This window comes from Falco cherrug, chromosome 9 (genome assembly GCF_023634085.1).
Source record: "Falco cherrug isolate bFalChe1 chromosome 9, bFalChe1.pri, whole genome shotgun sequence".
NCBI classification, from domain to species: domain Eukaryota; kingdom Metazoa; phylum Chordata; class Aves; order Falconiformes; family Falconidae; genus Falco; species Falco cherrug.
This window is the reverse complement of record NC_073705.1, coordinates 40,569,337-40,595,107: the sequence shown is the minus strand read 5'-3', so window position 1 is coordinate 40,595,107 and position 25,771 is coordinate 40,569,337. Positions and strand designations below refer to the sequence as shown.

Genomic DNA, 25,771 nt, shown 5'->3' with positions numbered 1-25,771 from the left:
GCTTGGACTAGGGTAGGAATCATGAAAGCAGCTGGAGCAGAGTCTATAAGGACTTCAGGCACAGCCTAGGATTTCACTGCTCTCTGCTAACGTACGGCGACTACATGAATAAGGAAGCTCAGAAATTATTTCAGAAGTCCTTTTTATCCGCGCTGTCACAGTTCCAAGGTAAGCAGCACTTTGACCCTCACTTGGCTCTTCCTGGGCAACGTCTACCCACTGCGCTGCATGGCGCTCGCTGCCTGCTCCCTGAGCTCTGCCATCCCCTCCAGGCCTTCCACCACTTTCAGTAAGAATACTAAGGGGAGGTTGTCCTAACTTAACTGCCTCCAAAGAAATAATTTCTTGATATGGTTAACAGGGGAGAAAGCCTACAAACAAAAAAAAAAAACCAACAAGAAACGCGTACCACCACCACCAACCTCCCAAAGCAAAACAAGCCCCCTGTATAAAGCTAGCGTAATAATAAAGCTGCATCCTTAAATGTAATGCTAGGAAACACGGCGGCATAACCACGGGTATGACAGCCTGGAGGGAATTACACCAAGGGCGGCCACTCGCTGTGCTTTTGCCAGAGCCCTTTTCCCCTGGCCTGATTAATTATAGTTAATGTCTCTATTCTTAATCCTAGAATTGCCAGCTGAGCTGGAGTTTCGCGTTACCCACAGGACCAGGAGCTTTTAGGTGGCACTCTGCGCATGAGATGAAAGCCGGAGGACGAAGAGAGTGTTTATGGCAGTTCAGTTTGTCGTATTGACTGGGCCGGCAGCGCCGGCTTGTTCCGTGGGTGCCCGGTTAGCGGCCCCGGGCGGGGGGGCTGCGCAGCGACCCTCCCCTTTGCAGCAGCCTAACTCCCGGCGGAAACCACTGCTGCCGCCGCCGGGGCCGTGGAAGAGGGGGAGCTGCTGCCCTTCAAACGCAGCTCTGGAGCAGCCGCTGAGCCCGTCTGCTCCTCGGGTGCCGCGCAGCCCGGCTCCGGGTGCCCCGCGCGCCCCCCCCGCCGTCCCGGCAGCCGCTTCCTCCGGGACCCGCCGCATCGCTCAGCGCCACGGGCTCTCTCTGCGCCGCAGCCGCCCTGCGGGGCCGCTCCGGGGCCGGGGCCGGGGCCGTCCCTCGCCGCCGCGTCTCGGCCGGGGGGCGGCGGGGCCGCAGGTGGGAGCGGGCGGGGGGGGCGGGGCGGCGGCGGGCGGGCCATGGCGCTGGGGCTGGAGGAGGCCTTCGGGGCGGCGGGGGAGTTCGGCGGCGGGCAGCGGCGCCTCACCGCCTTCCTGGTGCTGCTGCAGGTGAGGCGGGCGGCGGGGGCGCCGGGGCGGGGCGGGGGGCGCCCGGCGGGCTGTCCCGGGGAGCCGCCCCGGGGAGCCGCCGCGGCCGGCGCTGTCCCGCTTCCGCGTCCCCCGCTGCGCTGCCGGCGCCGGGCGCCGCCTCGGTCGGTTTCGGCGCGTGTCCCGGCCCCGGGCTGCCCCCGGCCCCCGCGGCGGCCCCGCCCGGCAGCGGGCCGGGGGTGTGCGGCGCTGCCCGCCCCGCCGGGGCTCCGCGCCTGCCCCGCGCTCCCCGCCGGGAGACGGCGCCGCGGCGGGGGCCGGGGCTCGGGGCTTCGCCGCCTCCGGGCACCTGTCCCCGCTGCCCCCGGTGCCGCGTCCGTGCGCCGCTCTGCGGGGCTCGGGGCGGTGCGTGGCGCGGAGGGTGGGCACCGCCGGGGGCCCGGTGGGTTCTGTTCCTTTCGCCAGCTGCTTCCCCGGCCTCTCCCCCCCTCCGCGCGGCCCCGCCTGCCCCGCTTCTCCGAGCTCACGGCCCGTTTTCCTTATTTCTGCGCCCGCCTTGCCCGACCCCCGCCTTACGCGGGGCGCCCCGGCAGCGGCCGCAGGATTTAGACCCCCCGCGTGGGCGGCGGTGCGGGGCCGGGGCCGGCCGTGCGCGGTGCCCCCCGGCCCGCCGCGCTCCCCTGGGCGCTGCCCCCCCGGCCGCTGCCGGTGCGCGTGGGTTGCGCGTAGCTTGTTCCTGCGCGGCCGCAGGGGACGCATCGCCCGGGGACCCCCGGCCCGCTGCCGGCAGCCAGCCGAGACGTAAAACCTTCCCGACCGTGGTGACGTGCTGAAAATCGCTAACGTATGGATATGCTTAAGGATAATTATGTTAGAAAAAATAAAATCACGTGCAAAGCCTAGAAGGCATTTAAAACATCTTGAAGTCGATGTTGATGAATAATATTCTCATAAGGATTTCTTTATGAAATTCGTCATTATTCCTGCATGTTCTAGTTTTCCTAATGATCAGCTCAAGGTTTCACTTTCTGCAATGGGAAGAACTAGCAGAGATTTTAACAAATATCTTGGATTTTTTTTTGTTTTTGACTTATCACTACCAGCTGTATTCTTTCAGCACTGCATGTAATTTTTTTTGGCGGTAATAATAATAATTATTATTATCTAGGTGTAAGCATTAGATCTTAGCTATGAAACTGATGAAATTCTTACAATGTTCCTTCCCTGTGCCTGGCTACAAAGCTGCAAGAACAAACTGAACAACTTTGCAACAGGGAGGAGGGTGCCGAGGTGAAGCTTTCCCTGAAGGTTCCCTCTGGAGTGGTGCCTGCAGCTCCCAGCTGCCCGCGTCACATCTGGGGATGTAATCGCAGTAGACTGCGTTCTGTGTTTGATGCTGGGTAAAGGGGAATCGTTAGTTTAATGAGCAGCTCACAGTATTTGACCAGGTCTCCTTGGGATTGTTTAGGGTAAATGACTGTGTCTTGTTTTAAGATCTACGTGGCTTGTCAGTCGATGCTTATTGTGCTCGTGGGAGCTGTACCTGACTATCACATAGACCAAGAGGGAATTCCAGCGAGCAGAGCCGAGCTGGCCAAGCGTATCCATTTTGCGGACAACTTCACATCTATAGTAACTGAGGCAAGTACTTCTGTCGCACCTACTGCTTCTTTGTTCTTGTGCAGGATGTGGCGCTTCTAAAAGCTGACCGGGGCTTACTGTAATGGAACCCGCCCATCTGGCTCTTCCATTTTATTACTATTTTTAAATCTAAAAGTCTATGACTAAAATTACTGGTTTAGCTTTCCTGGTGTAAATCTGTAACTCCTTAATTTAGGCTAAACTTTCTTTGTATTATTTGTTTTCAGTTTTCTTTACCTTCGTGTGTTTTAGGAAGTTGTTACTAATGAAGAATGATTGTGTCACTACAGTTTATAACCCTGGAATTTAGGATGAGCTCCTCCTAATATCTGTTTTCTACCAAGAAGAGTTTGTCATGCCTGCACAATCTGCTGGGCGCATAAGCTTTACCATGAGTTCTGTTAGTTTCTCACAGAAGACGCATCTGAAACTGTAAAACTAGAATGAAAATGAAACTCACGCACGACGTGTCTGGGTATTTTCACATGTGGTGAGAGTGGGAGATGGAAGAGATGGAAGTTTGCTGAGTGGGACAGAAGCTTGACCCTTCATCCTATGCCTTATGAATTCCATACAAGAGGCTGCATTTGCTTTTCCCTAGTCCCTGGGCTGTAATCACTCAGGCCAGTGTGAGTGACCTCAGCATCGCTGCCAGTGCCAGAAAAAAGACTGCGTGGGTGGCGTGGCTTGTAGCGTGAACTGTCAGAGTTCTGCTGATTGAATTCTTAGAGTGGTTGTCAGTCAACTTGTGTAAATACAACAGGTTAGGACTTGGTGTAGCCGATGCCAAAGTTTTTGTTTCCTTCCCGTTATCCCAAATGTGACTGTGTAATGTTTCTCTTGGAAAAATGTAGTGACTAGACGTGAGAAGGAATGGTGCGATATTGGATCATAACCTCTGTCAGAGACAGATTTTTTGATTAGCCTGTCTTCCAAGATCACCCTTCAATTTCAGACTCTCAGCAGGATGTGTGATACAGAGTAGTGCTTAATTTATAATCACAGATCAGATTTTAACTAATACTGTGTTTTTAAATGTAGGAGTCAGTGTTACAATTTCCAAAATATGTAGTAATTCTCAAGACTTATCAAAACAAATCTATGTTCCCATGCATTTTAGTAATTTTATTTTAAATTTTGGGGTTTTTTTTTAATTGTTAATAGTATCTTTTGTGGAATCTTTAGATGCTGGCCCACATTTTGCTGTGTGCTAGTGGTCTAGTAACTAAATCAAACTGTCATGGGGAGTTAGAGCTGAGAGGATGTCTGGTTTTGTGATAGCAAAATTGGCAACGTTTTTGTTGGCAAGTCGCAGTGAATTTTGACAAATATTTAACAAATCCCTTTTGTGCAACTGAAGTAGATAGATGCATTCTTTTAAAAGTTACATTCTTCATGCACTATTATATCAGACTTGTTAAAATATGAGCATCTTCCAGCGGCACATGAAGCAGCAGAAGTCACAGTTTGCAGAAGCAATCTTCTCTCCTGTTCTATCCTGGGAGAGGAAGCTGCTTTTCTAAAGTTTATCTCCTTTATTTTGGTGATGGAGCATAAACTTAAATATTTTCAGTTGTCTTCTGGTTTGGCAGGGGCACTGTTCTTCTCTGGAGCTCAGCAAAACTCCAGAGCAGCTCTTCAGTTCTGCTTCAAAAACTGATCGGCATAATTAACTTTGGCGTAACTAAGATTTTGTAAAGAACAGCTCAGGCCTGGTTCATGGACAATACAGCTGTTAGAATTGTGTCTTGGTCTGGCCTCAGCTCAGTCCCCTGCTTTAACAAGTGACGGTGCTTAAGAAGGTGAGTTCAGAAATGTTTTACGTTTGGTGTAGAAATGGTCGTTTACCTTTCAGAAGTTGATTTTTACAGCCATATCCAGGAGCAAAAAGTTGTTTTCTCTCTTGAATCAGCCTGAAACACTGCAGATGAGACCAGGGAGTTTGGCATTTGTGTGCTGTGGAGTGCTAGGATGGAGAAGAAGGACTTCTGTCAGCAGTGCTCTGTGCCTTGGAGAGCACATGCTGTGATATTTTTATACTTGAAGTTTCCTGAGGATTCGTGCTCAGGAATACTTTAATGAAATCAACTCAAAGTTAAAAAACTGTAAGTTCTGGGGCTACATCTTTATCCGAAGTGATAGGGTAGAATCTTCTACCCAGTGGGGTACGGTAGAAACCAGCTGCAAATGCTGCTGCTGCACAGCAGTTTTACTGTCCCAGAGTATCCAAAATTCCCCAAAACTCTGAAGTGCTGGAACACTGGCTACATTGGACTAAAGAAGGAGTCCTGTGAAGGCATTGAATCTTGTCCTGCTCCTGCAGCCTGTGTCTTGCAGGCTGCTGGATGGGTAGTGGGTAGAGCACTGGTAATTGGTGGGTTACTGGGTGGATGGAGCTGTGTTTTCTCTGTACTTTGCCAGTATGTGAATTCTGATTGAGTAAAAGCATATGTTTCTTGGGATTGCTCTGATTTAAGTTTCAGTAAATTCCTAATATTCTTTGGGGATCTGTATTAATTCAAGGCAGACGCTTCAGGGCTTAAATCCTAGTATGCTGTGCTGGATCTTGGTCATGGGCCTCTTCCCTTTGGTGTTTCTTTTTTTTTTTTTTTACCTTCTACTTAAAAAAAATCAAATGGGATTAGGATCCTTCTTCCTTTCCCCAAAGGACATACTGCATATGTTGTTTAAAAAGTCAGTGTGATGCTCATCCAATTTTTTAAGGTAAATTTTCCAGTAAATACACTGGGAATTACTTGAAATACTCAAATAAGGATTGAATATTTCTTTGGGTAAAGCTTTGCACTGAATTAGTTAAATTCTTTCCCTGGAAAACCACTTAGGATTTTCTGATTGCCATTCTTTCCCAAGTTCATGATGTCAGCAATGTCTGTAATCTCAGCAGTGCGTTTCTGTGAGTGCTGATTCTCCTTGTTTGTAGCAGAGGGACTGCACAAGCTGTCTGTGTGCCTTCCCCCGTCAGGAAAATAGCGTAAGGTTCGTTCTGATTTCAACCCACTGTCTGTTCATTTTCTTCTTTCCTGACAACTCTTGATTATGCTGCCACAGTTTAGCTTTTGGATGAGGTAGAAAATTTATTTTGTAAAGAAACCCATCACTTGTTTCTAACTTCTGTTTGATGGTAAATTTATATGCACAATAAGATACGAAAATATCAATGGGTAGCTAATAAGTAGTTCTTAGAGCTTTTATAAAACAAGGAGATGTTTCCCTAATCCCTTTCTGCTTCTCTTCAACAATTCAACATGTGTATGATGAGGAAGGGCACCAAGGATTACTCGTGGTTCAGGAAACATAGTTGCACAGCATTAACTCTTAAGTACTGCAACAGTGAACGTGCTATTCTTGTTAATGAATAATTCTCATTACCTGTTCATTGAAGTAGCTAAGCTTGTTCAATGTGGAAATGGCTAAGCTGTTAATAATTTAGACTTCACTTGTTTTAATAACTTAAGATAAGTTGCAGTTGCCTTGTCAAAGCCTGGGTATTGGGGTGCAACTAATTGTACTTTCCAAGTTGAAAGCTTATAATATAATGAAACTGGGGGGGGAGGAGACAGTAGAGAGGAAAAAAGGAGGAAAAAAATATGACTACTGTTGGCTTCCCTATCAAAAAATGTGACAGAAATTTTAATAGGATATAAAGCTAGAAGTGGGAAATGGCAAGACAAGAATTTTGATAATTTTTTATTATTTTTGAGGAAGGCAGCAGCTTGGTGTTAATACTTTTAATGATAAGGAGATTCTTTTTTTTTTTTACAGTGGTACCTAATCGAACAAGAAGCCTACAAAGTAAGCCTTGCATCATCCCTATTTTTTGCTGGATTGCTTATCGGAAATATTACATTTGGTCCTTTGTCAGATAAACTGGGCAGGAAACCAGTGTATATCTCAGGTAAGATTGTTAAAAGGTTTTTCTTAAGCATTTTATGTGGATAACATCATCCTTCTCTTTTCTGCCTGTGGGCCATCCTACCAGGAGGCTGGCCGTGGGTCACCTGCTGTGTCATGCTACCGAGTCAATGACCTGTATAAACACTTTGCTTGGAGTGGAGCAGCACTAAAATGGTTAGTAAGAGTGTGCTGAGCGGCACAGTGGTCACTGGAATATCAATGGGAGAGGAAAAATAACCTGCTTTTGCTATGACTGTCACTATTGGAGCACAGTACTCCACACATTGCCTAACCATATTGTTCCCAATAAAAATAATCCACTTTTTTTTGGAGGGGGTAGGAGAGAATGATTTACCTAAACATCTTGAGTGGGTTACTCATGTCCTGGTGTTTGTTTTCCAGCTGTGTTTGCAGCCAAAGCGTCTTTTTGTTTAATAACATTGTCTCAAGGAAACATCGCCTTTGGCATTGCAGACTTCCAAGTGTGTGACTTGAAAATGGTTGTAATTTTCATATGGTGTGATTTCAGAAAGCCAAGTGTGAGAGATTAGAGACAAAAGAGTGCTATAGAGTGCTCATTCAGGAGTAACTGAATGTGGTTCCTGCCTTTCTTCTGAGTTCAAGCTGTGCACCATAAGTACTAATTACATTTCATTCTCTCTCTACAGGTCTGTTTTTTGATGTCATTTTTGGGTATGTCACAGCATTAGCTCCGAATTATGACACATTTGCAGTTTCACGGTTTTTTGTTGGAATTGTGAATGGTGGAATGTCTCTTGTGTCTTTTGTCCTAACACAAGAATATGTAGGAAAATCATTTTGGTCATTTACAGGTGGGATTTGGGAATATTTAATTATTATTACTGTGCCACATGTTGTTCTATCAATACCTTACATTTTATATTTGTACCAAGTAAAGTCAATTTGTAGAATAAGTCAAATAAGTGTGATGTTATTCATCCAGGTTCTAATTTCTTTGGGAAGAGTGCCTGAATAAGGAACATGGGATTGAGTTTGTTTGATAAATAACAAAACTGAGCTTTTGGAGTTGGTACATTGATTCCTAAAATTTCTCAATTTGTACAACTGCATTACATTTTAAAAAAAATATGTTTAGGCAGATCCTGCCAACTTCTGAACGATGCTGCATGGTCTTTTGGGAAGACATTCTTGGAAGTCTTCTTGGAAGCTTCCCTGCACCACAAAATGACTTAGTGCCTGGATAGTGTTTTTTCCACTGCTGAATGTACTGATCATCCAGTATTTTCAAATGTCCTTTTTCGTATGCCACTGCCAAGACTTAAAATAAATTTAACGCTTGCACGTCAGACTGTTGTAAAGCTGGAGTAGCTCAGACTGTAACACTTTTCTGGCTAGCACCACATGGGGAAAAACTTGGTCCAAATGCTGACTTGCTGTGGCTGTAAGCATGTTTTTCTCATTTCTTCAGTTACCTCATTCCACTGTTTTTCTTATTTCTTCTCTGGACTTCTGGGGATGTATGAGACAGTTGTGGTATAGCTTTTCACTATTTTTTTTTTTTTAAGTACTGAATTTTCTTCTCTTGGGTTCGCTTTGTTGACTCATGCCCTCTCTCTCTCCCACCCCTCCTTCCCCCTTGCCCTGTTGTCTCTTTCTGCTCCCCCCAGCATTTCTCCCTGCAGGGCCAGCCTCCTGACGGACCGAAGAGCCAGTCTGCTTCCTGCTGCTTTTGCTCTAGGTGCTTTATTCTAGTTCTGCTCAGCTGTTGGGAAAGAGGTGCTGAAAAACTGCTTCAGACCCCCTGATGAGAGGGAGCTGCTGAATGCAGCTCAGCAGTATTAAAGAAGCTCTCTTAGGTGTTGGCTGTGAGCTAGGCTTTGTGGGCAATAGCTGAGAATTTCTGGGTTAGTACAAGACCCATGCTAGTCTGCAGAGGGTTTGCTGTTAGGCTTTTGGAGTTCAAGTTGACCCCATATTTTTAACGTTTTTATTTATGCTTGTTATCGGAAGTCTGTTGTAATAAACTTCTGGCTTGCAGCTGTTTCTGTACTGAACTCGGTCCTTTTACTTTTATAACTTCCAATTTCTGTTCCAGCCTGCCACCTCTATTCAAGATTACTTTAATAGACCTAAATAAATCACTCACTCTCAACACTTCTTCCTGTCCTTATGTTTTCTCCTTAGTCTGTAGGTTCCTGTTCATTTCTTGCTCCCTCCCATGTATCACCCTTTAGAAAAAGTGACAACCCCCCCCTACATTATACAAAGGTATTCTTCATTGGGTTTGCTTAATATATTAAGCCAGCTGGTTCACAATGCCATAAAGATATCTCACAAAATTGCTCTTTTATTTAGGTATATCATAGGCTAGGAATTTCAGGCTTCTGCTTAAGATTTTTTTTTTCTTTTCCCAGTGGTTTCTGTAGTCACCATTTTGGTCTTGTATTTTTTCAGGTTCATTAACTAATTTGACATTTGCAGTTGGCATTGCTGTTTATGCGTTACTGGGTTACTGTGTAAGAGAATGGCGCTACCTTGCCTTGGTATCGAATACTCCAGGAATCTTCTTCCTCCTCCTTTCTTTGTAAGTGGTTCACCTGCATGATAGTGATAAGAAAAAATACTCAGCAATTTAACAGTTACTTTTTCTTGTAATGACATTCAAGAGAGTGGTATAAACAAGGATGACATTTTTCTGTATGCTTTTGTGAACCAAGCAAGAGGAAAAAATCATACTGTGAAGGAAGAAGCGGTTTTAAATGAAGCAGAAGGTCAGGGTTACCCAGAAGACAAGCTTGTGTTTCTGCATGCTGTTACAGTTGTGGTGGCCAGCATTGCAAAGAGCAGCTGTGTGCCAGCTGTCCAATAAAACTCAATTACAAATCCGCTCAGGGAAGGGAAGGCCTGCCAGAGGCTGCAAGCTGGAGCATCAGCCAGGAACACTGTCTTCTGCCAAGGAAGGGCTTCAGCGCCTGAAAAGTTTTGGAAGTGATCCTAGAGGGATTTTAGAGTTTCTTTCTGTGAGACGCATGCAAAGGGAAATAAGTGAGAGCACTTGGAATTGCCTTTTTAGCATGATACACTATGTGTCTGCCTGTTTTTTGAGGTCCCTTATGTCTATTCCTAGCACTCATGTGCTTGGGTGCCCCATTTAGAATTCCTACATGGACATTACCATAAAAATGATTATGAAATGCATCAGTATTCAAGGAATTAAAAGTGCTAGCTTTGTCTGGCCTGTGTTGTTAAAAATACTCTTTTAACATCCCAAGTAACACACCTCGTATACTTCTGATCACTAGTTAAAGCTGTAGAAGAAATAAAATAATTAGTGTAGAAGGTTGTCTACACGCTGTTACAGGTTGTGTCTAGCGTACAGCACAGATAAAAATCAGAAGCTTTTATCTTTTTTTTTTTTTTTTTTTAATTTCAATTACTTTTTAGATAGATCTGCTCTTGAAATGAATTCTGCTAAAGAATACACAAAAAATACACCACCACCATTCCACCACCCCTTTCCTGTAGTCAAGGAAAACAAACCTCTGGGCTGAGGAAAGAAGTTCTGCATAATACATTTTCCTTTATGGTGTTCTGTTTCTGATAGAAATACAATTCCGCCAAACACTACATATACTGGGATCCTCTGAAGTAATGAAAGTTAAGTTTGTTGTAGGGTGTATGTTTCTGTTTGGAGTACCAGAATAAATAAAGGTTCAGTTAAAGATACTCCATTCTTTATTTTATGGCTTGTATAAAAGCAGGAGCATGTGCTACAAAGTGGAAAAAACAGGAATCACGAACTGAAGTTGTGGTAAGCAAGGATATTCTGATTATACTTGGGAAAAGAGACTTAAAGCTTACATGGGCAGCAGCGAGCTGCTGGAGCCTGATGGGTAATTCCCCAGTAAGGTTTCTTTCCTCTTCACTCCAACTCAGAGCCCCTCTCATAATGGAGAAGCTTGAAATAAACTTTGTGAAAACTGTCTGGACTGTTCAGATAATTGGGATTTGAGGTGTTTCCTGGATAATGCTAGTGTAGCATTTCCTAAGAAGTCAGTTCAGCAGAAGTCAAGATGTAGATTTGAACTCCTCTAACATAACTGAGTGCTTTGTCAACCATCTCCAACAATGCTTCTGTAAGTTTAACTGTATTATCAGAGTACATGGAATTTAATATGCAGAACAGTGCAAATAGAATGTTTTTCTCTGAATTTTGCATTGGCACTTTTTTAACGTATTGATTTACAAAATGGAAAGATTGACTTTAGTACTGTGTTCATAGGAATGAATTTGTCATTATTGATTTTTCTGTTCTTTCCTGTTAGTATGCTCCCAGAGTCACCACGATGGTTGTATTCCCAAGGGAAAATGGCAGAAGCTGAAGATGTGTTGCAATATATTGCGCTTGGTAATGGAAAAGAGAGATTAAATCTAAAATTAAAACCAAGCACAGGAGCTTTGAGAAAGGATGAATCAGCACCTGGTATTCTAAACTTAGTAAAACACCCAGTCCTTCGGTGGCGAACCATCATACTGATGTACATCTGGTACGTAGTAACAAGACACCGAGATGCTGTGAATGAGTCAGACATGAGGAAAAGGTTAAACTTTTCATCTTTTTATTTTAAAAATTCTGCCCTCAAAAACTAAATCTTAAGTTTATCAGTTGATGGCAGACGATAATAATCTAAAATTATGTGTTGTAAATTTGATGTTTCACTATTACTGCTGTCGGGTTTTATTTTCAGTGTGTTACTAGGAAACTGCTTCAAAACCTACCAAGAAGCAATCTGGTGAGAACATAAGATTTACATTCAGCAAAGTGAGAAGCTGAAGCAGAAATTACTGAAAGGATGTGTATTTGAACCAGTTTTAGGAAGAAAAGGACTGCCTTGATTAGACAACAGTAGAAATCTGGTTTAAGAATAAGCCTTTGGAGCCCAGCAGCACATTACGCGGGTTCAGTGGAGGAAAACTGTGGACAAGATAAAGAACAGATTGCATAGATTTATATTAGGTGCTGTCTTTAAAAGTGGTACAACTTGAAAAAGAACCCAACAAACACCCCGAAGCACAGGAGGATGTAACATAATAATATATTAGCAATAAATGGCAGTGCAGAGGGAACCCCTGGGGTAGGGAAGGTGTTGGTTGGTTGGTACAGCTGCAGCTGTTGCAAATTGGCTTGCAAAAGCTGCTGGAGGAATGGCTCTTTTCCAAAATGCCAAAACCAAGATTTCCCTTTGAAGTTTGATGTCATTTGAGATGATTGTCAGGATGTAGATGAGAAAAGTCATTAGTTTGATGTGTGGGTTAAGCAGAGATGTGCAGAATGTGGGAGAAGCGGCAGGAACATCTTTGCTAAGTAGGACCTTTCCAGAAGCATCTTAAGACTCTTAAAGTTGCTGGTAAGTTAATACAAGTAATTGTGGTGATGAGAAATTACACAAAGGTATTCTTACTTTCTGGAGGAAGAGCTTGCAGCACTGTTTTTCTGTCTCAAACCCTGTTAAGATGCAGTGCATGGAGCTGTTGGAGTGGTGTCAAAGCAGTTGTCACCCAGCCCCTTATGCTGTTGTTCAGGAGCTTTTGGCATCACCCTCACCTGTGACTGACTGAGGACATAGTTCTCCCTGTATCAGGGAAAACTTTCCTTTTCCACATCACTTGGCCCCGATTCTGCTTGGACAGTAAAAGAATAGTGGGGAACAGGCAAAATGTCCTTGTAATATCTGGGGCCTTTCCAACCCAGTGTGGTTTTTGTCAGGTGGGGGTGTGGAAGCTTAGTTCTTTCCAAGGGAAGTGATAATAGTTTTTTGGGGAAGCCTTCCCTAGGGTTGGGGAAGACACTTAGTCTTAAGCAATGGATGTACATAGAATTTTCTTTCATAGGATTGCTTTGCAACAGTGAAGCATTAGCTACTTACAGCTAAGCTTACTAGATTTGCTAAATAACCTACGAAAAAAACCCTAAGCCAACAGAAAATTCTGAAAGTTATGCTGTAGATGTATATGAGCACTTGTTTTCTTTCAAGAAGTTTCTTTCTTTAAATAGGAACCGCTCACTTTGCCTTGTTTCCCTTTTGGGGGGAGTCAACAGTTCTCTTCCTAGAACATAGCTAATCCATAACACAGCCCAATTTACCTTTTAAATACTTCCTTAGCCCTAAAGATTAGTTGTGTTAGTAATATAACTTTTATGGTTATTTTTAGGTATGCCTGCAGCTTTGTGTACTATGGACTAACTTTAAATGCTGGTGAATTAAGAGGAAATCTGTATTTAAATGTGGCTCTTTCTGGTCTTGTAGAAGTTCCAGCATTTCCTCTGTGCATGTTTTTTATTGAGAAATCCTGGTAAGAAAAAAATATTTCCTAGTTTTCTGCATATATTTGTAGATAGCTTAGAAAAAAAAAAAAAAAAGGCATTTTTCTCAGTAAGATACTTCTCTGTTTTTTTAAACAGTGTTGATTCTTTGGGGATTTACTGCAGGGGTTTCTGTAGTTGCTATGGAAATGGGACTCTGATTTTCTAACTCTTTTTTTAGTTTTGTTCATCTTTTGAATTACTCAGGAGATGAGCTTTTCAGTGATTAATGTTATTAAAAAAGTTTGGTCTTTATGGAAAGAATATGAGTATCCTAGTTAAGTATCTATAACATATATCTCTTACACCTGTTACTCAGAACAACTTATTTTTGTACTGCATACCAACTGCAGTTGAAAGCAATTTCTAGCATTGCTCATTTTTACTTAAACTCTTCAAACAAAACTTTGAAGTGAGAGTTGTTCAATTTTCATTAAGGCATGATAGGTGTCCCTGTATTTTCATATTTTCAGTGTATTTGGAGGCCATGCTTTATGTGGGTACTTATTTTCAAAGGCCAAACAGCCTGGCAGCCCAGAGCTACTCAGGGTTTCCTGCAACCTTCAGTTTTGAGTATTTTGTAATGATACTTTGGTCTCACTGAGGTCAGTGGCAAAAAGCTCATTTTCTTCAGTCAGGTGAGGATGTCACTTTTTGGGTTTTTTGGCAGTAAAAAGCTGTCAGCTTGGTCAAGATAAAAAGCAAAACAACTAGCCCAGCCTGCGCCCAAGCCCTACGTCAAGGACATACATTTAAACTACAAACCGCCCAAGTCCTTTTCTACGTTTTTTCCCCCCCATTGTAATTTGTCAAGCTAACTGTAAATGTCAAGCTTTCGGTTTCCTGAAGTAAGGATATGTGTTGTTTTAGGTGCTTAATGCAAAACAGAATGTGACAAGCCAGCTGCTCTGTTTTCATTCAGTTTTACTGAGCAGTATCCTTAAAGTATAGATTCTTTGTTGCAAAAAAATTTAGAAGATTTTAAGAACAAGTATTGTACATTTGTTGTAGATAAACTGTAGTTCTACAAGTATGGGCTAGTAGTTAGAAGTAGCTGTGAAAGTTCAGGAAGTAACAAGCATGTGTAGTATTTCTACATGCCTGCAAACTGTTACTAAGAGTTACTTGTGCTCCTTTGCAAATAATTATGAAATATTTAGGTATGGCAGATGTAGAGATGGGCTGGTGATTTTCTATCCTGTCATCTTCTCTTTTAAAACACCAGGCAGTAGAAACAGCCTTTGCTTATTTCTATGTGTATACTATTAGACAGAAAAGCATACAAAATAAGTTTTACTGTGTGTCATAAATGCATATGTTTATGCAAAGCTGTAGAAGAGAAATACAGATTAGGAAGCATTAGAACTACATTTGTTTGACTAATATTAATTTGATCTTTGTGTGTATGCACTGAATACCCTTTTGATGACAGGGCCCATTGCCTTGCTTAGTATAGAGAAGAAAAAAGTCTGTGAGTTCTTGTTGCTGAAATAGATGGGTTCTTCTCAAGGCTACAAATTCAATAGCTTAAAAGTCAAAACTTGGCTAGAAATAGGAAAGATTTTGTGGGAGGACTTCAGTACACAAAATTAGGAAAATAATGCAAGATTTGAAGCACTTACCAAGATACAATAGACTTAGAACTGTTGCAATGCTGCTGTGTACTTTAGTTGGTATTTAAAAAAATACTAAAGGACTTTGTTTCCATCTTTTATCTGGGTGCTCTTTCCTTTTAGGTCTGGAAGACGTAAAACTATGACATCTTTCCTGGTATTTGCAGGATTAGCCTGTATATTTACTATGGTTTTACCAACAAATGCTGGTAAGTATGTACTGCTGCTAGAGTAGATGTTTGTTAATTTGGATAAAAGCTGACAAAACAATTTAGTGAGTATTTTGTGACAGAGTATTTCAGGGCCTAAAGCCCTGTCTGTTTATACCTCTCTCTGCTTCTGGGGCTGGTCAGGGAGTCAGGGTCTTGTCTATATTGCTTTTAACTTCCTGCATACTTTGACCCTGTTAATTGACTAAGCTTGTCTGACTGCAAGCCCGTGGCTCTTTGAAGGTCAGACCCAGCTATCGCATTCTGTCTGAAATACTGACACTGCATTCATTTATCACTATTAAGCAGTCAGCCTTAAAGTACTGGATTTAATAGCCAGACTGCAGTGCAGTGTAATGTTAGTTTGACTGGATCTTGACAGTGTGAGATGCTAAGCTTAATTTTACATTTGTTTTGGTGGCATGCAATATTTATAGAAAGAGGAACTGAAGTTTTCCTGAATTAGAAGCTAAATTAATCATTAAAAGACCCAAACCACTAAAAAGCTTTAAAAAATATTTCCTACTTTCAAATTAGAAATGGAGGTCAGAATTGCGATACGGAAGCCATGGGGATTGCAGGAAGCCTGCTGCCTTTCTCTGTCTCATGCTGTGTATTGTTGCACTGTGCAGTTGTGAGGACAGGTCATGGTAATGGTGGAATATCATCAAGTGTATTTCTTATCTCAAAAGATGTGGGTTTTTCTAACGTTGTCAGTAACATTCATGTATGCTTGGTTTTGTATTTCCACTTTTCATTCCATTTCAAATACAGGTTTTCCCTGATAATATTTATTTTAGCTGGTGAAAACTTAAGTCTACATGACACTAACAAATAGAAGTGGCTGCTCTCTGCTCCTATTTTTCTTAGGATCACTTCAGTGGAAGTGCTTTAGCCTTCACAGTGTTTTGACTGAGGAGCACGAGTGATGTGATTACAAGGTAGCCTTCTACAGGTTGTGTTTATCCTTAACAGTTACAAATACTGTCTGGCATCCATTTCAAATTGATCTCAGAAAAGTCTCAGGAAGAAAAACAGACAGATAAAATATCTTGTAATTCCATTTGCCATGCTTGTGTTAGTTCAAGTCCTCAGTTGTTTTGCTGCTCCTTCTATTGAGACGGTTTCTTCCTTTGTTCCAACAAGTTTGCTCTTTGTTCTTTTTATATATTTTAAAACGAACGGAAAGAAAAGCAGTAGCGACTGATCATGATAGGGTATTAATTTCTGAAGAGTTGGTGAATTTCAGGAAACCTCCCTTTTCCAGTTGACTTGACTTCTAACACTGTTACATCTTGCTTCACACTGTGGTAAGAGTAAAGCTGGTTCTTGGCCAAGAGTGATCTGTGTCATTTAAGGAGAAAAAAAAATCATCTCCAAGCATGATGAAGATGAGTCATTCTGGATGAAATGAGGATTATTGCATCTCTAGTCTGACCCTCCTATTGCTAAGGAGAACACTTCCTATGTTTGTCTAAGTCTGCATTCTTCTGAGCGATTGATAAGAATCCTTTATTTTATTACAAGGGATTTAAGATTTTAATGAGATATTGGGCACTTGTCTCTCATGTCTGTAATCTTCACTTGGTTCCTAAATAACTGCTAACTTGTGAATGAGAATCTGATCCAAGCAATTTGCCCTGTGGAATAAGCCAAGAACATTTCTGTTATTAAACATGTGCTGAATGTGAGACTAAAAATCTCTCAGTGTTAAGTAAAAGCTGATACATCCCTCAGCTCCCTCTTTCCTTATCACTTAAACTCATCAATTAATTCATGTGAGTATCAGATTAGAAGAAGGTGAAGGAGAGTGGCAGTGGAGAGGGAATGGAGCTGTAATACTCTTTTCTTTCAAAAGCTGATGTAAAGCATGAAGATACTGCATTTTGTGTCAGCTTTATGCTATAGCAAGCAAAGGGGACTTCTCACCTGGGGGTAACTAGATTTTAATTCTCTTTTAGATTTATCTGCTTGTGCTGAACACATCATAACTTCTTGTGACTTCCGTTGATATGCTTTCCACTGAAGAAGAAAAGAAAATTTGCAATTCTTTAAATCAGTTTTTTCTCAGCTCTTCTTAGTATTGGGTATTTCCTTTTGTGTTGAGAACGACCCTTTCTTAGTGGATAGTTTTTTTCTGAGGGAAATTTAAGGATTCCTTTAGTTTCAGTACTGCTTAAGTGAACTTATGCGCATTAAGATGACAGCAGGAGGGTGAATCTACATAATGACACTGCGAATGAGACTACTAATGGCGTTTATGGCATCAAAATGAAATCACAGACTAACTCATGTTCTAGGTGGTCTTAAACATCAGCACCATCTTTATCGTCCCCATGTCATTGTGTCGCCCCCCCCCCCCCCCCCCCAATTTTGCTTCTCTAAAATCCAAAGATCAATTAATGGAAGATTATCCCTTATTAATTAAAACTGAAATACATGAATTTACTAAGTACTTACAACTTTGCCTTTTACCAAAGTTTGAAACAGTTGCCCTGACGGTACTGTCTCAGGCGGAATTGTGTGCATACCACTGCTACTGGACGTCCAGGTGAAAGGGTGTTAGACAATATAGTAGAAGTGTTAAAGATGCTGCGTGGACCTGCTTGGCTAGACCTAGCAAATAACCTATAAATGGTGACCAGAATCCCCAAAGGAAAAGTGCATTCCTTATGCTAATGGCATTACAATTTATAGATATAAAGAAAATAGTGGATTGTTCTGCAAGAATTGCTAAAAATATGCTCCGAGACTGAGGAAAATGTAACAGCTATGTCTGGGCTTACTTACAGAAGGAAGCTGATGTGCAGTGAATTTCCAGTGTGCTTTTAATCCCGCAGTAATTCCCCACGTGGCCAGCCTTCAGCCTCCCCTGAGGGAGGGAACTTGGAGAAGACGGTGCACTCTAAATTGACTCATGAGCTTTGGAGTGCTAATTTCTCTGTCTAGACAGACTCTTTCTTCTGTTTTGATAGTAAGTCCAAAACTTCCCAAGTGCACTAACACTACATTTATAATACATGGCTATGCAGTATTCAATTGAAGTCTCCCTGGGAGAGAAACAGCTAGCTTTAAAACACATTTAAGAATTACACATCTCTTCTTCATCACTTCATGTTTGGTTGATGGAAGAAAAGGGATGTCCCAGCTTTGTGATGGCACCCAGCACAGCTCTGAGGACCAGGTTCACACCTTTCGATCTGGCAACTGTATGCAATATTCCAGTTCTTACTGAGCAACAGGCGAACTTGGATGACAATGCTGCATCTTTTTTGCATCAACTACAGAAATAACGGCAAAAATGCATCATACTTAAAGACATTAAATAAAGTTTCTGGATTTCAGTTTATGTACAAATGAATTTCTGCTTCAGTTGAAATAGAATCTGACTTGATCAGATTAATAGAACAGAGAATATTCAAGGGCAAAGTTAAAAGAAAAGCAATTGAGAAGCAGTCAGACTTTCCCATTATTTAATCAACATCATCTGATCCAAACTGAAACATGCTGAACGCGGTGCTGAGGAAGAGAACCTGAAATACAGCTGATCAGAGCACTCATTCTTTCTTCATGCTTAGGAGAATGTATTAAATTATCTTTGTATTAAAATGGGTGGTGCAAACATAACCAAAATCAGGATAATGAAAGCCAGGTTTCTTTTGCACTTTGAAAGATGCACACTTCAGTTTAGCCAACTAAACTCTGTCTGTTAGTAAACTGGGCTGCATTAGATTTACTCTTTCCAGTTACAAAGCTGTTGCATTTTAAGTCCCAACAGGATGTTCTTGAGGAGCAAATAAACTGTTGAGGTGAATCAAGTTCTATGATTTTAATCTAATAAATTATTTAAGGAAGCTATGTTGTCTGTGCTTGTCAAAAGATGTAGTTACTTGGTAAGGTATCCTGACTCTACAGCTGGAAGCGTTAGCCCTTCCATTTAGAGCTGTGAAAGTTTTATACTTTTCTAAAAAATAGGTCCTGTTTTCTTGGTCCTAAATATAATTTTATGTATCTGTTCTTATGCTAGCTCTTAAAATGGTTGGGAAGAACTGAGATACTGCTTTTGTGCTTGTAGTTAAAAAAATCTATGGATGAAACATTCTTTTTGAGTGATAGTCTGTTAAAAAGGACTGCATATTTTCAACATTGTGATAAAAAGAGAAAGAAAATGGACTATGTATGCTCACAGCTTGTTTTCTCTTTCCTGAAAGGTCTGCTCCTCAGTCCCACTTTGTTAGCTTTGTGTGGAAAAATGATGGTCAGCGCTGCTTTCAACATCGTGTATATTTATACATCTGAACTATACCCGACAGTACTGAGGTAACTTAACAGAGTTTCTGGGTAAATGACAATACTTTTCATGCACAAGTGTGCTTCAATATTTAACTGTAATTATTCTTACCTGAAATATCAGTATGAGTTCTTTCTGTAGTTAAGGCAGCTTGCCAGGGCTTCTTCTGTTAGTCACATGTTTTGCACCAGCATGCTTTCCCAGGCTGTTTGTGGCAACTTCCTCTAGGTGTGAATCCAGAATAAAAATAAGAAGACCAACTTCTTACATTGCAATGGTAGGTGCCATATTTCTCATTTCTATTATTGATTTTTGGGAGTAAAATTACAGGGTGCAAAACCAAATGTAACAATGGGATGGAAGTGTATGCTAACTTAATAATAAATGGAGACGGTACAGCAAGGGCTATTTACAGTCTTATATACCTATATCTCCCATATGATTATGCTTTTCTACATCTTTGCTATTTAATTAAATATTCATAATGTAACTCATGTTAATAGTTTCTCTATGACAGTAATTTGCTTTACACCATTTAATTACTGAACAAGTGGGATAAACCCCTGGTTTATTTTTCACGGTTCTTACTAACTCTTTGTGAGGTTACTTTCTCGCCTGTTGTCCCAAGATAAACCTGAGATAGGAATATGTAATACCACACAGGCTTGTTCTTCTCACCCCCGTCCTGGTTCCACATGATTTTCTGAATGGTATTCTTAAGTACGTGTTCAGAATTTGAGCTCAAGAATAGCAGCTACAAAACTACTGCAAAAATTGAGCCTCTTTAGAGAAAGCAGCAAAGTTGGAAGCTGACGTGGAGTAGGAAGGCATTCTGGCTGGTAGATCTGTCCTATGGCATTGTAGAAGTAGTTAAGATGGTGACATATATCACTTGATTCCAGGATGCTGGGGGATTGGGGGGCAGGGGGAGGGTGTGACTCCTTGCATTGGCTTTTTTTTTTCTCTTTTGAGGTTCACAAATTACCATATGTTACAGAGGCATAAAAGCCAGGCTTTGAATGCATGTTTTGTAATAGAACTTGTGAGGATGGAGGTGGATTGACTGTTTCTAGATACTAAGTTTGTGATTCTTGGCACAGGTTTAGGTTTAATATGCAAGTCCCAAGCACGCTGACTGAAATTGGATGTGGGGGTTTGTTTACGTTCTCCCTGCCCAAACTTTTGTATTCTTAAAGAATACAAATAAAGGCCTTATTTTCTTTTTTTTCTTTTAGTGTGCATGGTTTTTGACTTTTTGTTTTCCTGTCCCCTCTGCTTCTCTGGAGTTGAGAAACAAGAGAATTAAATCTGAAAATGCTTTAATTTCTCAGCTTTTGCTTGTTTCAGTGTGTTTTCATGTTACACTGTCTTCCTGAGTTCCACTGACATTCGGTGCCAAGTATGTGACAGCTTATACCTAGCAGGAATTACAGCAGTGGCTCTGTGTGTTTGGAATTAAGTGTTTGTGATTAGGAAGATTTCAAATAAAAAAATAATCAAGTAAAGTGCTGCTTCATTTGAGAATCTGCACAAATATTCTGGCAAAACAGTAACTTTTTGCATCAAATATACAGACTGCTGGTGGAGAAAATGCAAGAATAAAGACAGTTTAAAAAATCAGCAACTGTATTAGACCACTCGTTTTAAATAATATATCAGACTGTAACATTAAACCATATGAAAGTTCCTCACGTGTGACAGTTTCTACGTTTAAAATGTTTGATATTTTTCTGGTAAAATTTAATTGCAAATATTACAGTTCATACGGGAAAAGCAGTGATGGGCAAGTGTTGAATTTAAAGCAAAACATCCCCATCTGGTGGCGTTTGCAAAGTTTTGTAGCGATCCCGGCATGGCGCTGACAGCAGCGCTGGGGCCTGCCGTGTGATGTCAGTGGAGAGGAGGTGGCATAAACTTTATTTTTTGTTTCCCCAATTGGATGTTTTGCAGAAAAAATAAATGTTTTCAGTATTAATGCTCCTTATTTAAACCTACTTATTACTTTAAGCATAAGGACTGTTAAGCATATTTTAAGTTAACTGGTATTGTAATGACAAATACGCCTCATGCTAGAAGTGGGGAGGTGCAGCAAGCTGGAGAAAATGTTTGTGCTTTGGGCTTTTTTTTCCGTTTTGATGTGTCTTTAAAATATCTCTGGGAGAACAAAACAGTTAAAAATAGAAAACATCACCACTGTGCATTTTGGACAGAAAGGAAGGTTGTCTTTGGGAAATAAATGTAATCGTAGCTCTAGTAATATAGATGGAAAAACAAACTCATGTTTTTTTAATGAGAAGATGGTTGCAAAATAATAACATCCTTGTGTGTGATGGGTGAAATCAGAGCGGGATCATTGGACTGTCTAGGATAGCTTTGGAAAGCTTATTTGCTTATTCTCATTGTGGAGAAACTATTGTATTTTCACATAATGGTAGTGGCGGTAGGTAAGTTTGTACTTCTTTGAAATACTTGGCCTTTTGATCTCTGACTTCCTTTGCAAGGAACTCTCCATAATTCTGTTGAACAGCAATCCTTGGTGAGCATAGTGCAATTTGAGAGCTGCCAGTGCCAGGAGCAGAGAAGCTTTTGCATTTGGGCAGGGCTGCAACCCGCTTACCAGGCAGAGCTGGGCAAGCAGTGCAGCTAGAGGAGTGCCACGTGGTATGCATCGCTTGTCAGGCAGCTGCAGCGGGACTAATTGGCTTGAACTAAGCCCCAGGCTGATGTGATTACCCTGGTTGTAGACCTGTTTTGGCTGGCATTAGTTCAGTGCTGTGCTCGGTGGGATGGTAGGAGCACATGCAGTCAGTCAGGTTTAGTAGGTCTCCTAGTAAGCGTGGTGGTAAACCTGGGGCAGTAAGGTCAGATAAGCTGTGGGTGGTCAGCTGTTGGCAGTGCAGCACCTCAAGGATGCTTACTAATAGTTCTTGGGTGATAACGCTTTTTTCCTCTTGCATACCATGGCGTTGTTCTGCACAACCCCAACTCTTGTTTTTTGGGGAGAAGAGCAGCCGCCATGAGCCAGTTCTTGCTGTCTCACAGATGACTGGTGCGGATGTCAGGTCCCTGAAGTGGCTGTTAAATACCATATTTAGGAGCAACGCAGAGATGGAAGATTTTTGCATTTGATCAGGAAACGAAAGACACTGAGGATTTTTGCAACTTCCTTTGAAGAGGATCCTGCTGTTCTAACCCATGCTTTGATTGTCACAGTCTAGATGAGATTGTTTTAGATTTGCCTGAAAACTGAAGTGAGCACAGAATTCAGCAGCCTCTCTAGTGATACATCTGGCCAAATGTTTCCAGGCTTCACACTGGCAAACATTTTCTCTTTGGAGGTGACTACTGACTTGTCCTCTGTGCAATCTGAGGTGGCAGAAGAGAGGCTGCTGCGGCAGCAGCTATTTCTTGGAGATAGCATTCAGATCCGATCCTGTTCTTCTGTCTGAAGATCCTGCCAAATTTTGAAATCATTCTCCATCCAGCACAGGGATGTCCAATGAAATTGCCACATATGGCAGGCTGGAAAACCTCTCTGTTTGTTAAAACTTTTCTCAAGGATTGCACAACAAGGTGGTTTTGCTAGGGTTTGAGAGGGTGTGATTTATCTTGCTAGCAGCTAGTTGTTACTTCAGAGTAACTGCTGGAGGTCTTTAAAAACCTTTGACGTGTTCATGCATGATTCATTTGTGTATCCTGAAACTATAAATCTTTCATCCTTTGTTTGAAACAGAAATGCTGGCTTGGGTGTCTGTTCCATGTCTTGCAGATTTGGGGGCATTTTGGCTCCATTTGTGCCGTCTATGGTAAGATTATTTTCTAGTTTTTATGTAACTCAGATTTACCGAATTATCTCAAAAAGACATTGCTGATTTTGTTACCACCTATATTCCTTGGGAAAAAAAATGTTTTTATGAAAAGTAACATTCACTGAACGTCAAGAATAAATGAACAAGATGTTTAAAAATACCTAGTATTTTATCCCTTTTGGAAATAATTTGAAGTTCTATATTGTGTTAATATTTCATCTGTTAGTGAAATGGTTGTCATATAACACATTCAGTACTGCGAAGGCTCCCTCGGTATCTGGGTTCTTTTAGGCCCGTAAAAGGAAGTATTCCTATGAAGCTGTTTCTATGAAATGACATTTATTTGGGTTCTTTGTTCTGCCAGTACATGGATAATAGCACAAACTGCTAAAGTGAAAAGTTGTAGTCTTTTGGTTTTGACTACAGTTCATATGGATTATATATTTTAAGAGCAGGAAACAATGATGGGTTTTTACTATGTATTTTTAATTTTAGAAATCTCTTAGTCCTTCTGTACCGTTTGTGGTGTTTGGAATCAGTGGACTGTCAGCGGGATTCCTGACTCTCCTTCTGCCAGAAACACTAAATAAGCCAATTGCCGAGAGCATTGAAGATGTACAGAGTCCCAAATACCAAGTGCTTAAAAACGAAGAGGCAGAGTAATGTTTTTGTTTTGGCGTTTTTTTGTTTTTTTGTTTTTTTTTTACTGTAGCTTTGTTTTATTTTCCCCTCTATCTTACGTGAGTCACGATTTAGTGCATATTGGTTAGATTGTGCATGAACGAACAATGTGCATGAAGTTTTTAAAGCCATCTTTCTCATTCAGTGGAGATTAAATTTACTCTTTGGCTCTTAAAGATGAGTAAAGGCTAACAGCTTTCACCTGTATGTATTAAATCATATGTAAATGAGTACTATTTTGTTTCCTTAAAGGAAGACAAATTTTAGAAAGGTGGTCTAAAATAACTGGAGACAACACATTCAGCAAGATTACTGTGCTTTTACAGTAAAATAACTTGGCATATTTTTCATATATTGGATTATGACTTTTTGTCATGTTTTGTAGGGGAACATAATCTAAAATTAATATATATCTGAGGAAGTGTTTTATCCTTCATTAGTATCCTGGGTGTTAGAGGCATTTAAAATGTTTTCCTGTTGTTGGTAGCACTAAATAAAGCTTCTGAAGTGGGAAATGAAAGTTTTGATTGTTTCAACAGGTAGTAGAATAGAAAATGTGAAGTACGTTCCCCTAAATTTAGGAATGGCTTCCTGGAAGAATTACGGAGGGGGAGAGAATAAAGCTGTGTGTATGTGTGAAATTCTTATAAGAAAGGAATTGTTAGCTTAGAACGAAGCAGGTTTAGTGTAGATACAAAAGAATATGGGTTTCTTTTATGGCTTCTATTGATATGCTAGCTTGTTATTTTTCTGGTAATTATTGTACTTAATCAGTTTAATTATACTACACGCTACTATGCTTTATTATTATGCCTAATACATAGTAAAACTGCATTCAGTTGAAATGGAAAAAAATAATTTTTGAGCTTTTTGAATATTGTTTCACTTACAATTAAAAAAAATCAATGAATTCTGGTTTTATAATTTGATATTAGCCTATAAAATAGGACAAGAAAAATAAGGCATGTAAACTGTTTTTCAATAATTATTTTCCTTCTGTCTGACAGGCAAACCGGTTAGAAGAAAACACTTAAGTTTCAGAATGTCTGTCTGTGGTGGAAAATGAAGCCTCCGTTGAGAAGGTGCTATACCAGTTGAAGGGCAGAGCCTTGTTCTATATATCTGACAGGAAATGTTGGAGGACTCATGTATAATGCTGTTTGTAGCATGTTGAACAGTTTTATGCGGAGGCAGATTGAGAAGATGGAAGAAGTTGATCAAAGCTTGTGAGAAAAGAGGTGACAAATCTGTGCATTAATTTAATGACTTACGAAAAGCATACTTTGGATGTTTGGACTTCTCTACGGTGTCTTAAAGTGAAGTATTAATTTATTTTACAAAATGTAATTGCAAGCTTCAGATTAAGCGATAACGTTGTAATTGAAGTTATGTGTATAATTTAAAATTTAGATGGCCTTATATATTCAGGCAAGCTGTAATCATGAAAAGTAACAGCATCCTGTATATGCTAATTTTCTCTTCAGGTTTTTTTGCCTCTAGATTACACTATACCTCACAGTGTGAAGAGACCAAAGATTTTTATATGGGTTGTTTGCCTCAGTATGTCTAGCATAAGAAACCTGAACAGGAGATTTGAAAGGGGAATAAATGGATTTTATTGTGGAGTAAATAATTTTTTAATACAGTTGTACATTAAAAAATATGTACTGTTTAAAAATAATACTATATTGGAAAATTTTCAGGTCTTTAAGAGGTGCATTTAAAGGACAGGATGAGTAACCTTTTAGACAAAGGTTATCAAATTCTAGCTGTACTTGTGGAACTAGAAATTATTGAACAGGAGTCATATATTGTATAATACATGTAATAATATGTAATCCTGTACATTTCATCTATGAATTGGAAACTCCTCCTTGCAAGGGGCAGTGTGTGTCTTTGGTTAACAGTTAATGTATTTACATTGGAATAGATCCATCACAAATATTACAGCCTTTTGATGGGCAACACAATTTTGTTATTAAAAAGAAAATTATTTAACATCTA

At 40.8% G+C, this 25,771-nt stretch overlaps 1 protein-coding gene across 2 annotated transcripts; it reads left to right on the top strand.

The window, feature by feature from the left end:
• Positions 1-1,173: 1,173 nt before the first annotated feature.
• On the top strand, positions 1,174-25,771 carry LOC102058641 (solute carrier family 22 member 15-like). Of its 2 annotated transcripts, XM_055719884.1 has the most exons (12): positions 1,174-1,283; positions 2,757-2,903; positions 6,687-6,819; positions 7,487-7,651; positions 9,255-9,384; positions 11,126-11,347; positions 13,014-13,154; positions 14,901-14,986; positions 19,198-19,306; positions 23,011-23,083; positions 23,582-23,745; positions 24,775-25,771. In XM_055719884.1, the coding sequence occupies exons 1-12, from the start codon at positions 1,194-1,196 to the stop codon at positions 24,785-24,787; spliced, it is 1,473 nt and encodes a 490-aa protein (XP_055575859.1). In that variant the 5' UTR covers positions 1,174-1,193; the 3' UTR covers positions 24,788-25,771. The 2 variants fall into 2 exon arrangements, with proteins under 2 accessions (XP_055575859.1, XP_055575860.1); XM_055719885.1 differs by lacking the exon at positions 7,487-7,651.